Below are 17,569 nucleotides of genomic sequence, written 5' to 3'. Positions count from 1 at the left end.
CCTTGTAGGGTGGGATCAGAATCCAGAGTTCATCATGTGGGCCATCTCTTCCGCTCCCCTCCAGTCTGTTTCCTCGTATGCCCAGCACATGTCAGGGTTCTGAGCTACAAGTCTCCTAGGGTTACTGCGTATGAAATTTCTCTCTCTTCCTCTCCCCACCCCCATACCCCACGCGCTGCCTCTGTGTGTATGTAATGTGATGCAAACATTGCTGATATTATTTCTGATTTCCTGTGGTCTTTCCCCCTTAGAGTAAGTAGTATCAAGGCAGTGAGTCATCATGACTGTGAGACTGGCCAGGGAGTTTGGGTTTTTCCATAAGACGTTAAGAAAAAGCCCCAGTGAACTTCTTAGCCAACCCAGTAGTATTTATTGAGCACCTGCTGTGTGCAGGGACCACATCAGGACTTGATGTGAATTACCAGACTCATGCCTTGGGTCTTAAAGCATTTGAAATGGAGAGAAAAGATGAGAACTGTGTTCCCCTGTTCTTGTTCCTGGGGCTCCCTTTGTCACTGAGGACTTTGAGAGGTGGAAGGGAAGGGGGTAGGCGCTCCCGTTGGACTAGGGGAAGCTGGAGTGATGATGTAGAAGGGGAGAAGGCTGGATGCTTGCATTTGTCCCTTGAGTCCAGTTGAGTCCAGTTCCATCTTTACCTGCTCTGTGCTCGGAGGCTGGCCTGCCCTTTGACTTCTAGGTGGGTTCAGCTCTGGGGAGACTTGGCAGGAGGTGTGGGTGGGAGGAGTGAGAGATTGGGCATTTACATCCTGCCCCTCACACAGGTGGGCTGTACCCTCCCCACCTCCCTCCCAGGGCCCTCTTCTGCAGATTCCCGTGATGGTCCCTGCTCTGCCTTGCCCATCCTTGGGGTTGCCCCACCTCCTTATGTTGCCAGCCCCGGGGCCCTGCCCCACCCTTGGCTGGTCCCTTTACACCCTATGCTCAGCTTCGTAAACTGACCGCTTTGGAAACCCTCCTCAGTTACCTGTTTGGGTATCCTGTCTCCCTGGGACTCTGATGGTGGCTCAGATGGTAAAGAATCTGCCTGTAATGCAGGAGACCCTGATTCAATCCCTGGGTCAGGAAGATCCTCCTGGAGAAAGGAATGGCCACCCACTCCAGTATTCTTGCCTAGAGAATTACATGGATGGAGGAACCTGGTGGGCTGCAGTCCATGGGGTCGCAAAGAGTCAAACATGACTGAGCAACTAACACTTTGGGACTCTGATACGCAGATTGGAGGGTCCTCAGCTCAGAAGGCAGGGCATGGCTGAAGGTATCAAGTCCTAAGGTGCCCACAGGAGGCACCCCCAACCCCTGATGCCTCACTGACCAGATTTTTGGCCCCTCAGCTGAGGCTGCAGGAGGGGGAAGCTCCCCTCTCTGGGCTAGAGTGCAGGAGTCGGGGAAGGTCACAGGCTTCTCTGTTACCTTCCACCGTCCTTCGCAGGAAAACCTGTTTGTGTTGGGAAGCCCACATTCTGGGCACACGAATTTGGTGCCCAGATGGCGCCTGTATTGACAAAAGCCCAGCACACTGACAGGACCTGCAGACACATGGGTAAATATTTTGCCTTTCTTCTTAGGCAATATTTGAGTCTTTCAAATTTAATTGCTGTCAAAGGCAGGATGCTTGCATCCCTGAGGCAAAGCAAATAGTGAGGGCCTCCAGCGGGGCTGTTGGGAAGTTCTCCAGCCAAGCTCCCTGGCCGGCTGCCCAACGCGCCTGTCCATCAGCGTCTTTCTCTTGTTGAGTGTCAGGTGGCCTCTTCCCTGGCTGGCCGGGTAGGCTGGGGCTGAGGGAGGAAGCCTGGAACCTGTGGCCACTTGTTGAGTATGTTTTGAGGCTGAGAGAACCTGGTCCTAGCCAGGAAATCAGGTACTTCTCTCAGATGTGAGTGACAGGCACTCATCTAGCTGTTACCAGTGGGATTCCATCTCGTATCTTCCAAGCTGGGCCCAGGGAGTATTTTGTTTGATCTTGAAATTATGGAGTGTAGGGTGGCTCCTAGTTCTCATGCCATCTTTGTGCAAATTAGGTGAAGGCAGCCTCTCTGACTGAGACATCCCCTGCATACCCCACCATGGTGCCGGTCTTCGCAAGCAGAGCAGCGGCTGTACTTCAGCACGCAGGTACCCCAAGAGGCATCCTTGTGCGGTGTGCAGCCTGCTCAACTGTGTATGGCCCACCTGCTTGCTCATGATATTCCTGTAAAAACCCTTTCTCCCTAATATCTCCCTCTCTTTCTTTTCTCTGTCTTTTTTCTACCCTGAAACCATTGACCTAGTTGTCCCTTGGATTACATTTACAAAGTGTGGTAAGAGGCTATTCTGTGTTCATATGTGATTGACAAGCCTCTCCTTACATGGTCCAGACAGGAAAGAGGTATTTGCCATAGGCTTCCAGAATTCTGCAACAGTCACCTCCGTTTATTCATGACATTCTAATTTGCCTCCATTATTTTAATCCCTTGCATACAATAGAAGCAGTTGGATTCCTTACCCACTGTGATCTTATAAAGGGCGCCTTGTATTATTCATCGCTTTCTTCAAAGCATAGGTTCTTGGTGCTCACTCTGTGCTGGGGGCCAGGGAGATAAAGATGAATGAATAAGACAAGTCCCTGCCCTCCAGAAACTAGTATCCAGTGGAGGAGAGAGGCGTGTAAATGGATAAATCACAGCTCATTGGTGTGCTGGCTGCAGCAGGACAACCCGATCAGGGAGGGGGAGAGGGGCGGGGCCGTTGGATGCCTGCTGCTGGGTGCTGTCCTAGATGTGAGTGGGGCTTTCCTGAGGAGCTGGAGGCTCCTACCTGGTGAAAGAAAGGTGGGGAGGAGAGGAGGGACAGAGTTGTGAGTGGATCCGCCCTTGATGGGGCAGGGTGGGGAGGGCACCGGACTGGAGCCTAGGGTGTGTCTTTGTTGGGGCTAAGTGGGGGCTGGGACTTTCTGCCAGGAGTGTGGGGTTTATCCCCTGCATGATAGCCTGCATTTTCTTTCTATGGTACAGTCTGAGCTGCAGTACGGAGGGTGGCCTGACAGGAGAGATACTCTAATAAGGCGATCCTGTGTTCTCATCCTGGCCCTGCTCCTACCTTGGGCAAGTCACTTAATCTTCTTGAGCCTCCATTTTCTTCTTTGTAAAATAGGGGTGAGGAGTATAATAGCACTTATTTAATTGGGTTACAGAAGGATTAGTAAGGCATTGTTCACAACAGAGTGTGCCACCAGTGGGACACGCATGTATGTAAGTGTAAGTAAGTGTCAATTGCTCGGTTGTGTCTGACTCTTAGTGACCCCATGGACTGCAGCCCACCAGACTCCTCTTTCCATGGGATTCTCCAGGCAAGAGTACTGGAGTGGATGTCCACTTCCTTCTGCAGGGGATCTTCCTGACCCAGGGATGATGACACATATAGAAACCACACATGGGTTATGGGATCTGGCTACTTCGGCCCTTGGGGAGGCTGGACAAGGCCCAGCAGCCCACCTGCTGCCTTGCACACATCTTTCCTATGTGCTCCAAGACATAAGTTGGAAACCACTGGTCTACTAGGCACTTGGCAGGTCTCTCCTACCGTGTAAGTCCTCAGTCAGTGTGGCTGTTTGTTGAGATCGGTCATTGTGTTCTCGCAGCTATGATGGAGGGAGTGGGGACAGAGGGCAGGCAGGCTGGATTCCAGGGACATTTCTGATATAAAACTGTCGGAATTCGGTGACCAGTTGGATGCCAGGGAGGAGGGGCACCACTGGAGCCCTGGAAAGCCCTGGGGATGGCCCTGGGCTTTGTGATGTAGACTGGATGGGAACTGATGCTGTCAATGGAAATTGTTATAGAAATGAGATGTGAATGTGGGTTCTGGAAGCGGAGACTGTCAGGAAGACTATTTTTTCTAGAAGTGTAGCAGGTGAGGGAAGAAGGAAGACAGAGGTGGGGGATGTTGTGGGGGGGATGGTGGGCCCATGAGAGACTTCAGGATGTTTGTGGACTAAGAGGACAGAGGCGGAAGAGCTGAGAAATTTAAAAAAAAAAAAAAAAAAGAGTACCTAACGCTTTCCTCAAAACTTTGCCTCTGGACAGCATCTGTCCCATCACAGGAGTGTCTGCCAGTAACTAGCAGTGGATGATCGTCCAGATGTGATTTACAATAAGGCGCTGTCTAAATTACTGCACTCCACCTATTGCCAGGTTCCCTGCTGACAGTGAGCCAGGGGTCAGACAATTCAATCAGGTGCCACTACTTATAAATTGAAAATCAGTGGGGTGCAAAATGGATTACCATCAAAATCCATTCAGGTGCAAAACCAAAATTTAAAACCCCTAACCTTTAAAAATCACTCCTTTCCTGATTTTTCATGATGCCCTGACACTTGAGTTTTAATATCCCCTGGATAAGTAGGTGCCAATAGAAGACCTGTAGGAGACCAAGATCTCCTAATCTTGCTTACCTTTTGAATTTGGCCAACCTGGTGGATTTATAAACTCACTCATCGGCAATTCTATTAGATTCTCGAAGGCGGCAGTTTTCAAACTCAAGTGTGCAACAGAATTACCTGGAGGGCCTAGTAAAATTCATATTGCAGGCTCTACCTTGGGGGTTTTGATTCAGCAGGTATGGGGTTAGGCCTGGGAAATGGCATTTCTAGCAGGTTTCCAGGGAATGCTGATGCTGTGGCCCTAGGGCTACCATTTGAGAACCTCTGGCTCTGAGATATAGAACTATTTTTATAATCTGACTAGCAAAGCTTGCACTGATTGATAACAGCGTCTCAGAAAAGGTCGTAATTGGACCAGGCAATTGAGTGTCACAGGACTTCAATTTTGTCCAAGAAATCTGAGAGGAGACTGGTTCAGGGAGGTGCAGATGGAATGGAGTTCTTTGTGTTTAGAGGTGAGGCTGGTGGGGGCCATGGGATAGAGAAGAGGGAAGAGGCCCCTCTAGCTCACCTTTCCACAAGACAGCACGTGCTGCGTGATTAAGGCCGAAGCCTGCTCGCTGCTGGTCCATGGGTGTAGACTGTAAATGTTTTTTAGATACCAAACATCCTCTCTTGACGTATAAGTTGATTTTCTTAAGGTTGAACACATGGGTACTACTTTCTTAACAAGCTGCCATCAGCCTCAACTTGGACTCTTCCTGTCCCTGAATGATGCCAGAGATGTGTGTGTGTGCGTGCGCGTGCCCAGTTGTTGTCTGATTATTTGTGACCCCATGAACCATAGCCCGCCAGACTTCTCTGTCCATAGGATTTCCCAGGCAAGAATACTGGAGTGGGTTGCCGTTTCCTTCTCCAGGGCATCTTCCTAACCCAGGGATCGAACCCCAGTCCCTTTCAAATCCTGCGCTGGCAGGTGGGTTCTTTACCACTAGCGCCATCTAAATTGATGGTGTTTGATTTTGTTCTCCTCTTTTGTTCTTTTGGAGCTGAGGTTACTGCCTTGTATTTATAAAATGTTGGTGTCACCAGGCCCAATATGAAACAAGTCTCTCTCCCCAGGATAGAAAAGCAGATCCTGGAAACTGCCCCAGACATGGTTGCTGCCTCATTAACACTTGGCCTCCTGTCTCTTTTCCAGGAGAAATTGAGCGGTGCACGTACATCAAATACCACTACTCCTCAGCCACCATCCCCAGGAACCTCACCTTCAACATCACGAAGACCATCCGCCAGGATGAGTGGCACGCTCTGCGTAAGTACACCTGAGTCTCTTTCCTTGGCTATGACCTTTGGAGGGCATGGACATTGGATGTCCATCAGCAGTTTGGACAGATGGACCTCTATCAGAGACCTGTGGACAGTCTCAGAACATGGTGGCAATCCTTAAAGTCTGAATATCTGTGGGTCTGAACTGCCCCAGTTGGTTCTGATTGTATTGCAGTTTTGAGGAGTTTGCTTCTACAATTGAAACAAAAAACGATTAGCAGCTTGACAATGATCCATGGTCTTGCTTTGCTACCCTGGTAGGCATTTCAGATTTCACCTACCTGACTGAACCAACTCCTGGGATTCAAGTCCAGCTTGTCTCCAAGTTGCTCGGGGCATTATTGTGGCAACCTGCTAACCCCTTGTGTCATCCTCTGTATGGGTTAAGACCTGCTGTTGGTTGCAGGCAGTATCGCACTGGAAATTTGCAGTTGAGCGGGGGCCCCTGAGTGGGAAGGCCTGGTCCTCCACTGGCAAATTTATCTCCCGGAGAATGAAAGGTTTTGGGACCTGGATTCTCCTGTGATGGCTCAGCGAAGATCAGAATGTGTGCCTTCATTGGTTAGGGAAGATTTTGGTCAGGAATTCTCAGAGACTTAAATTATTAATATGATAAGACCATGACTTAATGAGCAAACAGAGTTGGCTGGCTATTTTTACCTTTCTGCTCCACGGTGATCCACCTGCTTGTCTGTATAAGGATAACTCTGCTTTGTCGCAGGCATGGTTCATGTGAACATATTCTTCCTGCTAGTAAGCTCCACGCCACCGCGGGTGCACTTGTCATTTCTTCCTGATTTCAGCTTTTTCACATAATGTCACAAGGTTGAGTTTCAGTTTTCATGTATACATGAAGGAGGCTCTTTATTGAAAGCAAGGATCCTGTCATGCGTAAGCTTTGATGAAGGCCGAAACCATCTTTCTTCTCTTTGTTGTTGCCTAGTTATTTTTGGCATGCATGGAGCCCACTGGGTCTGTTCCACTTTTTGGTATTGGTTTTAATCAAATCACCATATGTTGATGGGCGGGGTGAGAAACAAGTACAATTAAACAAACAGAGCAATGATCCATTGGTTTCAGGAAAATATTGTGACTAGGTGTCTGGATGAGTGCTATCTAGAGCCACTGGCCCCAAATGGTTGTAGGGGCAGGTGTGAGTAGATGGGAAGGCATTAACCAAATGGTTCCTCCTACAACCTTTATCACTGGTGGAGGCACAAACCAGACCCTGAGGACAGAGAGGGAATGTCCAACAGGCACCCTCGTGTGCTCGATGTTGAGCTAAGCTTCCCACATACTTAACTTTAATGTGAGATTTGCCTTAGGGACACTAGTAAGGGTTATTAATTTCCTTTTTGGAGGTAGACATACCAGAAGCCAAGTATATAAATCCTTGACCGTGACTGCTTATTTTTCACATTGCTTGGTCTAGGATAGTCACTTAATAGACGCCTACAATGCATGTTCAAGATACTTGACAAGCTTGGTTGAATAAACCACTTAATATAACTGGAGGGGGAGTCATCATTGAATTAAAGAAGTTGTTGATATTGCAGCTTCCATTCAATTGCACTCAATTTAGTCCCAGTTACCAAGTTTTTCTGTATACTAGGGCACATGGTGGACACCCAGGCCACAGAGAATTCTTTCAAAGAGCTCATGTCTGGAGGTGGAGGAGGGCGGGGAGGAGTGGAGAGAGACATTCTCAAAGCAAATAATTATAAGGCAATGCGCTAATTACAATATAGTGTAATTGCTTCAAGCAATTAAGATAGCTTGTGAAAGTGTTTCAGCAAGGAGAGTTATTCTAGTGTGAATGGCACAGATGCACTTCATGGGAGGCCTGGTAGAGCTTTTTCGGCTGTGCACACAGCCGAGAATCTGGAATTCAGATGGACGACCCAGGGCGACATCCCTGAAAGTATGTTACATGGTGTTAGCAAAGATCGAGAAGAGGCTGATGCTCAGCGTTATGGACCTTCTCTGAGCCCTGTGTCTCCGGGGTTTTTGTTCTAAAACTGGAGTGCCCTTAGCTTCTGCAGAATCCAGCGTGAGCCTCTGCTGTGGTGAATGGGGGTGCAAACAGATCTATTTTTAACTGATAAAAGCCGTCTCAGTGACTGATGCATGCGGAATTTTGGGCGCCCCATGTTGGGTGGAGTCGAGACTCCCCTTTGGTGTGGGATTCATCTGCCTGTTTCACAAAGCGGCCTGATGGGCTGTGAAGCCAGCAGAGAGCGTCTGCTGTTCCTGACATCCACGGCAGCTATTTTTATCAGAGGGCAGGTGAGCATCGGTCATATCTGAAGCTGCTGCTAAGTGTAATTGGCAGTGTTGACACAATGGGGAACCATAGACAGGAAGAAAAAAGAAAGCGCGTCGTGCTCAGTCGTGTCTGACTCTGCAACCCCATGCACTGTAGCCTGCGAGGCTCTTCTGTCTATGGAGTTTTCAGGAGTTGGGCTACCATTTGCTTCTCCAGAGGATCTTCTAACCCAGGAATCAAACCCAGGTTTCCTGTATTGCAGCTGGACTCCTGCATGGCGGGCAGGTTCTTTACCAACCGAGCCACCAGGGAAGCCCGTGGGGAAGCGTAGTAAATGTCAAGTTTAGTTTTCAAAGGTCAGATATTGATGACACTAGATAGGAAGTGGGCGTATAAGCTCCTTTGAAATAGAGTAGAAATGGTCAAAGATTAGCAAACCCCTATGATGGAGCTTTAGAAATTAAAAGAAGAAAATCAGACTCTAATTTCTTTACTTATTTGAGAATCCTGTATTCTTTAAGATGGTTAGTGGGATCAAATAAATTCATTTAATGCTAGATTGGTTATTGTTTTATAATTTCACCATAATATCTTATATTCAATAATTTTTCTCAGTAAATGATCTTCTGTTAAAGCAAAAAATTTGATTTTTTTCCTGCTGAAATAATTCTGGGCAAATATTTCAGACTTTGATGACTCTTAGGTTATACTGATTACATACATTTTCATCAAGCATTTGCATGTAAGCCTAGATGGAGGGGAGTTTGAAGGAGGATGGATGCATGTATATGTATGGCTGACTCCTTCACTGTTCATCTGAAACTATCACAGTATTATTAATCAGCTATACCCCAATAGTGAATAAAAAGTTTAAATTTAAACAAAAGAATTTGCATGTGATCATCAAACACTCTTGTGAAACAAATCTTTTTTCAAGTAAGAAAAGCACCATTTGGTTTAAAACTATGCTGTGATTTTTGAACAGTTAATTCCACCAATGAGAGGCTTAACTGTTTGGCTGAGAGCTCATTCACCTTATGGTCCTGTGACTATCAGGTAAAAGAATAAAATTAATCTGTAGGTTGTTGGGTTTACAAATCCAAGTGTAAGGAGATAATAACCATCACTCTGGGGAGTAAAGGTCAGAGGTCTCGTGTGTGTGTGTGTGTGTGTGTGTGTCTGTGTGTGTGTCTGTGTGTGTGTAGGGTAATATCTGCAATGGAGGTTTGAATGCTGAGTTTTCTGAGTGATTTGGTGACAGGGTTCTGAATCTGTCTTAGATGGTAATTGCTGACAAAGAGTTGGATGTGCCCATTTCTCCTTCCCACCCTGGCAAGAGCTCCCCCAGAGAAGGTAGAACTCTGTCAATAGTAGGGACTGTGCCTTCAACCCCCCCAGACCTGACTGTCTCCTGGGAGCAGCCCACCTTATCTTCCTGCCTGTCTGCCACCCCGAGCGGCGTTGGTCCAGCCTTGGTGGGCTCTGAGGGGGCACTGGACTCCTGCTGGGTCTTCCTGCCATCTCCAGGGCTGGAGCAGGATGGGCACGTTTGGCCAGGCTGGCCAGGAAGGGGGGCTGGTGGCTGCAGGAGATGAGTGGCAGGGCAAGATTGGCAGTGGTCAGGGGATGCAGGCTGGCAGTATAGTGGCATCTTAAACAGCGACGCTTCCTCCTCTTGCCTGAACACATCCCTATGGGCTTCTCCTGCTCTGATGCTCAGGCTTGGGTCGCGTGCTGGTTTGGAGGATTCTGCTGCCTCCAGGGGCCCCTGAGGCCATCCCCAGCAGCTGTGCCTTTGCTTTCCCTCACTGGTGTCCCTTTGGAATGCCCCTTCACCACGGGGGTGGGGGCCTGGATGTAGCCAGTAGCAGGGCAAGGATGGGTGGGTGGGAAGGGGAGGTCTGGGAGGGCCTCTGATAGGACCTGGGGAAGCCAAGGGGGGCTGAGAAAGCTGGGTCTGGGGAGGGGGTGGTGCTGGGATGTGCGTACTTCTGCAAGGAGAAGCTGCCGTGGAGTGGAGCTGTGCTTGGGGCAACGCCAGTGACCCCGGGGTGGGGGGCACCTGCGGGGGGCCTGCCTGAGGGCTGCAGAGCAGGTACCGCTGGAGGGTGTGGGGAGGACAGCCCTTTATCCACTTGGTCTCCCACTGTGCTCGTCAGGGGCTCCCCTGGGGGTTCGAGCTCCAAGACTCTGGAGCTCTGTGCCTGTGAATTCAGATCCTCTCATTCGGCTTGGCGTTTTCAAGATGGAGGTTTCAGCTCACAGTTGATTGCCCCTGGCAGCGGGAAATCAGGGAGCTGGGGCTCCACGTTCCTGCAATCAGATCCCCTCCATTATCTTTCAAGAGGCTGAGAGCCAAAAAAGCGCGAGTTTTTTTTTTTTTTAAAGCTTCCTTCTATCAAGACTATCAAGGAAGTTCAGCTAATTAAATTGGATGGTCACACAGCACGTTTCCAGCTGGCCAGGGAGGGAGAGAAGGAGAGAGGATCTCCGCCCCCTGACATTCTCCCCCCACCCCCTGCTGTCCTCCTGAGGCTCACCCCACCCTCCTAACCCCCAGTGACACAAACACACACTCACATGGTAGCCTTGCAAAATCGATTCAGAAACAATATGTATGTAGTTCAAGAGGGAGAGGAAGAGGAGGGGAAAGGTATTGGGGGAGGGGTGACAGACAGAGATGAATGCTTTGCAGAGGAGCAAAGACATTTCAGCGAACATGATGCAAAGAAGGAGGAGAAATGAAATTCAGAAGTGTCTTGTCTCATACATGCCCCTTGGATGATACACTTAGATCCCTGACCCCGAGGCCCCTGGCTCTTTACGCTGGGGGCCTGTAGTTTTTAGTTTAGTCTGGTGGGGCACCAGCCCCTTACAGGATGTGTGCCTGAGCTGAAGCTCAGGCTGTCTGCTGCTCTGCTGTGGATCTCCATGCCTCACTCTCCTCTTACTCTGCTTGGTCAAGCCCTACCTGGTTCCTCCTCCAGCCTCTTCCACAGTCTCTTCCACACTCTCCCCTCTTTTCAGAATTAACCCCTTCTGCCCCTGAACCCTTCCTGGTGCTAAGACTCCCTCCAGCCACCCCCAGGTACCGCCCACCTGTTGAGTCCCAAGCTGCTCCTTGCCCCTCCCTGTTGGCGCTGGCCTTCTGGCCTTGGACTTGTGTTGACTCCTTGCCTGATGGTGCTTGTTTTTTCCTTTCCCAATGAACTGGCCTGGTCATTCTGGACCAGCCAGCTCATCTGCCCTCTGAAAGTGAAAGTGAAAGTCGCTCAGTTGTGTCTGACTCTTTGTGACTCCATGGACTGAATAGTCCACGGAATTCTCCAGGCCAGAATACTGGAGTGGGTATCCTTTCCCTTCTCCAGGGGATCTTCCCAACCCAGGGATTGAACCCAGGTCTCCCACATTGCAAGCCCTCTGAACTTTACTCCTATTCAGACCTCTGGACTCACAGCCCAGGAGTTGCCTAGGTTTCTGGTCCCTTATTCCCCAGCCATCTCTGGTCATGACAAGATGAATGTGTAGACACAAGAGCTTGGGATGATGATAACAGTAATTATAACAACAATAACTGCCTCTTTGTTCATACCAGCTGCAATGCTCCTTGGAGGGTGGCTCAAGAGTTTCCTCCTAGGAACCCAATCCACGTTGTGCTGACTTCTTTGTTGATGGACTAACCAAGCCAGGGAGGAAGGGGCTGAGTAGAGGTCTTCTCTTGGCCTCAGAATCCAGGTCTGAGCTCCAGCGGACTCCCTCCAGCTGTTTTCCCTTTTTGTTTTTGGCTGATGTCACGTAAAATGTCCTACTGAGGTAAACATCCCAGACGTGGGAAGCTTACGTCTCCTGCGGTGTCAGCCATTTCCCTTCTCCTGCATCTGTGCCCAGCCAGTGTGAGTTCTCAGCGTGGGCAATCTGTTGTGAGCTGCCTCCTGCTTGCCTGCCTGGCATCCATGGGGGTCATCTCTGGCCAGATGCCCTCCCTGGGATTCTGGAAGCTTGGTAGCAGAGGAACTCAGCCAACAGAGCATCCCTGTAGGTCGCTTGGTGTTCTGAAATCTTGGCCTTTTGTAATCCATTACACATCTGTTTGTCCCCCATCCCCCTAACCTTGCAGGGAACGTTGTCAACCTTTCAGGATACCCAAGCCTGCAGCCCAGAGGCTGCCCTATGCCTGTCATCCTAAAGCTCCCATGGCATTTTTGCGACAGGCTACGCAGAGAAACGCACACTCCTTCATGTGATACCACACCTACATCTGCCTGGCAGCTGTAACTCCAGGCCAGGACTCCTTTCCTTCACAGCTTTCCCTGCCTGTCAAAACCTCCCCCTCCTCTGTCCCACTTCCTCAGGCTTCTGCTAGACAGTGGGTTTACTACGTGGGTGAACCTGTTTGAGTGTGTTAATGCCTTCTTGGGTTACCTCTCCTGATGGCGTTGTTGTTTTCAGGAGACCTCACCCAAATGACTATGAAGTGTTAAAGGTCATGTGGAGACGCTCTAAAATCATGACACAAGTGTAGCTGTTGATCTCACCTACTTAGATGGTGGCCTGCCTAGGGACCAGTGGTGGAGATGGAGTGGACGAGAGGGAGAGTTTATTTTTGAGGTGGTCTTAGGAGTAAGATTTCCCTGGCGGCTCCGTGGTAAAGAATCCACCTGTCAATACAAGAGACGCCAATTTGATCTTTGGGTTGGGAAGATCCCCTGGAGAAGGGAATGGCAACCCACTCCAGTATTCTTGCCTGGAGAATTCCGTTCCATGGACAGAGGAGCCTGGAGGGCTACAGTCCATGGGGTCGCAAAAGAGTCAGACACGGCTGAGTGACTAGCACTTTAACTTTCGCTTTACAAGTAAGGCTTCCCTGTTGGCTCAGTGGTAAAGAATCCGCCTGCCAACGCAAGAGACGAGGGTTTGATCCCTGGGTTGGGAGATCCCCTGGAGAAGGAAATGGCAACCCTCTCCAGTATTCTTGCCTGAGAAATCCCATAGACAGAGGCTTCGGGCGGGGGTGGGGGGCGGCTACAGTCCATGGGGTCGCAAAGAGTCGGATGCAACCAAGCGATTAACAGCAACAACTAGGAGTAGGGAAGAGAGGAGGCCTGGAGTGAGGAGGGAGGGTGTAGAGTAGGCTGCCACCTTTTCGTTAAGGATAGCCACGTACTGAAACTAACCTGAGAACCACTGTGCTGGTGTACTTGCAGGCTTCAGGCCACAGCTCATCTGAGTGTGCAGGTCCGATTTTGTGCTGGGAATTAGTTGGGAGTCTGGCCTAGAGGCATTCTCTCAGCTTCTGCAGATTGGAAGGTGTTTCCTTCTGGCCCAGCATCCTGATCCAGACACCACAAAGGCGACCTGGGTGCAGCCCCGCTGGCTTCCACCGTCCGTTTGTTCTTTTACTCATTCATTATTCATGGAGTGCCTGTTCCGTGAGAAGCCCCGTGTTGGGCACTGGAAGGGATATTAAAAGGTATCCTGCTTTTCCAAATTGGATGATATATTTCCAGGTATCAACTAGGGCAGGGATCAAACTGCTTGTTGCTTTACGTTTATTGACTACCCAAGGAGCGCAGGCTAGTGCAGCTGGTACGCACACACATCGTGGGTCCTGACCTCCACACTTACATGAGCAAGAACTCATTGCATGGGAAATAAGAGCAAAGCATAAGACAAAACTATCCTATTTCAGAGGCTTGGCCTGTTTTTCCCAAGCTGGGGAAAAGTGGGGAAGGTTTAGGATCTGCTGCTTCTTGGCCCTTCGGGGGAGCTGTCCCAGCTCTAGGTGCTAAAAAGGAAGCTCAGTATGGCAGGTGACTCATCTTTCCAATAGTTAAGACAATGGAGCTCTCTGTCCACAGGAGCTGCAGCAGTGAGGGGGAGAAACAGGACCAGGAGCTGATGTTCCAGCAGGCAGGGACAGCTCAGAGATAGGCAGTCTGGGTTGGATGAGACAAAGATGTCTGGGCAGCAGACACTTGTCATCAAGACAGTGCGTCAGCAGGTACGAATACAGTTGAGTGCTCCTTTGGGGGTTTAAGACTACATGATCCAATAGGGAAAAAGCTTGGCCAGCAGAAGCAAGGCACCCGTTCTCAAGAAATCTGGAGCATTAGGGGATTAGAATAAGAAATAGAGGAAAGTGACAAGGAGAGAAGCCAGTTTTAAGGTCAAGGGTACCGTACCTTGATGGAGAAGGAAATGCCAACCCACTTCAGTATTTCTGCCTGGGAAATCCCATGGACAGAGGAGCCGGCAGGCTATGGTTCATGGGGTCGCAGAGTTGGACATGATGTGTTACTGAACAGCAACAACTACGCCTTGAACACGATAAGAGACCACTTTAGTCAGAGCAGCCATCTCAGCCTGTGATCAGGATTGGTCCTGGGATTTGGGGATGAGGCTGCTTCTGAAGATGAGAGGACTATGGAGAGGGTAGGGGAAAGGCGTCTGGGAACCAATGTCACTTAACGGAAAAAGTAATCAGATTCTCCCTGGTGTGGTAAAGGTCCTATTGGAGTCCAGAGCAGTGCTGCTCAATTGTGGTTCATGGACCGGAAGCATCAGCAGCATCGGGAACTTGTTAGAAATGCAGATTCTTGGGCCTTAGCCCAAACCTACTGAGTCTAAACCTTTATGAGCGGGGCCCAGGAATCCGTGACTCTTAACACATTCACGTTTGAGAACTCTTGGTCTGGAGGGTGTTGTGGGGGCTGCAGTGGTCAGTGAAGGCTTCTGGGAGGAAAGAGTGTGGGTGGGCTTTGGATGAGAGCTGGGAGAGGGAATGCTGCGTTTTATACCTCCCACGCGGAACCAGGACTTTTACGTTACTTGCATGCTTGTGTTGTCTGTTTCTATTTGGTTTTAGCTTTGGTGATTTAACATTTTCCATATCTCTTTCTGTTAATTATGGGCTTCCTTAGTGGCTCAGATGGTAAAGCGTCTGTCTACAATGCGGGAGACCCAGGTTTGATCCCTGGGTCAGGAAGATCCCCTGGAGAAGGAAATGGCAATCCACTCCAGTACTCTTGCCTAGACTATTCCATGGACGGCGGAGCCTGGTAGGCTACAGACCACTGGGTCGCAAAAAGTTGAACATGAGTTTGCTTTCTTTTCTTTTCTGTTAATTGTACAAAATGGCATGGGATACATGAGGTGTATTTTCCTTTTTTCCCCCCCTATTATGGAGCATCCTCCTGTTATCTAGCTTGAAATCCCTATTGTGTATCTGCAGTGTTCTCCTTTCAGAAACAGACTTGAAGCTTCACTGAAGACAGGGGACATTGCATTGAGTTCCAGCTCTGTTGCTCTCAAGGTGTATGACCCTGGGCAAACTAGGTGAATGTTTTAAGCCCAGTACAGTCATTAGTAAACTGGCAGTAATAATACTGTCTTGAGAGTTATTATAAAATTTAAGTTAAATAAGATGGTTCATGTGAAATCATTAAAGGCTGATACCAAGCAGTGTTGCTGTCGTTTCAGTTGTTAAGCTATGTTCGACTCTTTTGTGACCCCATGGACTCTAGCCCACCAGACTCCTCTGTCCATGGGATTTCCCAGGCCAGAATACTGGAGTGGGTTACCCTGGATCTTCTCGACCCAGGGATCAAACCCACATCTCCTGCATTGGCAGGTGGATTCTTTACCAGTGAGCCACTGGGGAAGCCCTACCAAGCAGCATGAGGTACTGTTATTACCAGAACACAGAGCTGTGCCTGGCACTGGGTTCCCCATAGGAAATGGGGGAAAGGCTCTGAAATGGTACTTTGTGGACTCAAGGGCTTTGCTCTTCAATTGTAGGTAGCCTGTGTGGGTCATATAAGGCTGTATATGTTGGTGGGTCTGCTTTGGGTTTGCCGTCTGCACAGGTGTGTGTGTGTGTGTGTGTGTGTGTGTGTGTGTGTGTCTGAGTATATTATGTGCTGAGTGGCAATAGTGTGGCATATTGTGAAAGGAGTTTAAGAGCAGAGAATCCTCAGTGTTTGGGATCCTCAGTGGGATAGCACAGAAAAAGTAGTGTCTAATTTATCAGTTGTGTCCAAAAGGGTTGCAGTTTAGACAATAACAGGAGCCTCTAAAAGAAGATTTACATGCTAAGTGTCTAAAAAGTAACATCTTCAGAGCTTTGAAGATAAATATACTGTGAGTACATTTGTGTTGAAATTGTCAAGGGGAATATGAAAATGATTCTTGCTTAACTGTTGTAGCCTAGCCCTGCCTTCCAGGAAGGCTGCAGTTTCCAGTATGTGCTATGATCAGAGCCTCTCTTATTCCTGAGGTGAAAAGACACTTCCCCAAAGAGGATGCAGTGAGTGTGTTGGAAGTAGAGGCAGGAGAGTGTCCAGGAAGAGAATAGGTGATGCTGGAGGCAATATTCCTGTCCTGGGGGAAAGGGAACTCCTTTTTGTCTCTCTCTCTCTCTCTTTTTTTTTTTTTTTGTAGTACAACATACATTTATTAAAAATTTAATAGCAAATTCTTAGTCACCTATTAAGAGTCTTGCTTATGATAGGTACTCAGAAACTACATCTTTTTATATTTTGCTGTTATTCTGACGTTTTCTACATGTTTTTTAAATAAAGAACCAATTAAAGAATGGTGGTCAGGATGCATCATTGCATGTACTCCCAAAACAAAGACAAAAATTGTGGTAAAAGTTCATATTAAAAAGACTTAGGGCCTCATATTCTTAGGGAGCCCCCAGACATGCAAAATTCAATTTTATTTTCTCCTGTTAAGAAAAAAATAAGATTGAAAAAGATACTGAAATAGCCTCAGGGAACTCCTTATTTTCAACCCAGTGCCCACGGGGGGCCAGGGGGTGGTGCTGGCTGTGGTTGGTCATGACTTCTGCCATTCCTTGTTACCAGCTAAGAAGGACTAAGAATTGCAGGAGGATTGGTTACCCTTGGAGATTAGCTGGTGGACTTCCCAGTTGGAAGAGAGGAGGCTACAGCACTGCCCAGCCCATGGCCCTTTGGGAGGAAGAACTAGAACCCGGGTCTTTGTGAATGCAAGGTTCACGCTCTTTCCTTGCTCCAAGGGTCCCTACCTATGTCTTACAGGATAAGCTGACTCACTTTCTCTTTTCCCCTCTCTGCCTGTTTCGCCAAATAAGCTTTACTCCCCCTGCCCCACCATTATCCCAAAGAACAGCTCTAATTCATCCTCCAGCCCCGCACGCCCACCATCAGCCACTTTCCTTCCATCCCATTATCCAAAGTGAATGAGGCTCCTCACCCCTTGAGCAACCAGACTCCCCACCCGCTCCATCCAAGAGTTCTGGTATTCAAAAGAAACGAAAGAAAGCTATTTATTTTCCACTTCTCTGTTTTTCTTTTTCATTTAATTACTGGTATCACAACAGGATTTTTTTTTCTGTTGCTTTTCATTGCATATGTATAGTATTTCATCTACATTATGAGTTAAATAGGCTTTTGTGGGCCAGCCTAGAAACCCAATCATCATTTATAACAGATATGACTTCTCTGGAAATGGGTTCTGAATTCCAAATAACTGACTTACAAATGAGGTTTTAGAATGGAGCTCATTTCAGAGCTGGAGACTGTTCTTCTACTTTCTAGGCAGTTTGCCTCCAA

The 17,569-nt window shown here is 48.6% G+C and overlaps 1 protein-coding gene across 2 annotated transcripts in view; it reads left to right on the top strand.

Moving 5' to 3' along the window:
• The window catches only part of TMEM178B (transmembrane protein 178B), a 405,633-nt gene that overhangs the window by 128,916 nt on the left and 259,148 nt on the right, over positions 1–17,569 (top strand). For both annotated transcript variants that reach the window (XR_001295635.2, XM_005679533.3), the window contains exon 2: positions 5,580–5,693. Coding sequence is in view for 1 of the 2 variants with exons in the window: in XM_005679533.3 (XP_005679590.1) it covers positions 5,580–5,693 (114 nt within the window). In the remaining variant the exon portion in view is untranslated. The remainder of the gene's footprint in view (positions 1–5,579; positions 5,694–17,569) is intronic.

The sequence above is a fragment of the Capra hircus genome, chromosome 4 (genome assembly GCF_001704415.2).
Source record: "Capra hircus breed San Clemente chromosome 4, ASM170441v1, whole genome shotgun sequence".
Lineage (NCBI taxonomy): Eukaryota > Metazoa > Chordata > Mammalia > Artiodactyla > Bovidae > Capra > Capra hircus.
The sequence above is the reverse complement of the archived record's forward strand: the minus strand, read 5'-3'. Positions and strand labels throughout refer to the sequence as shown.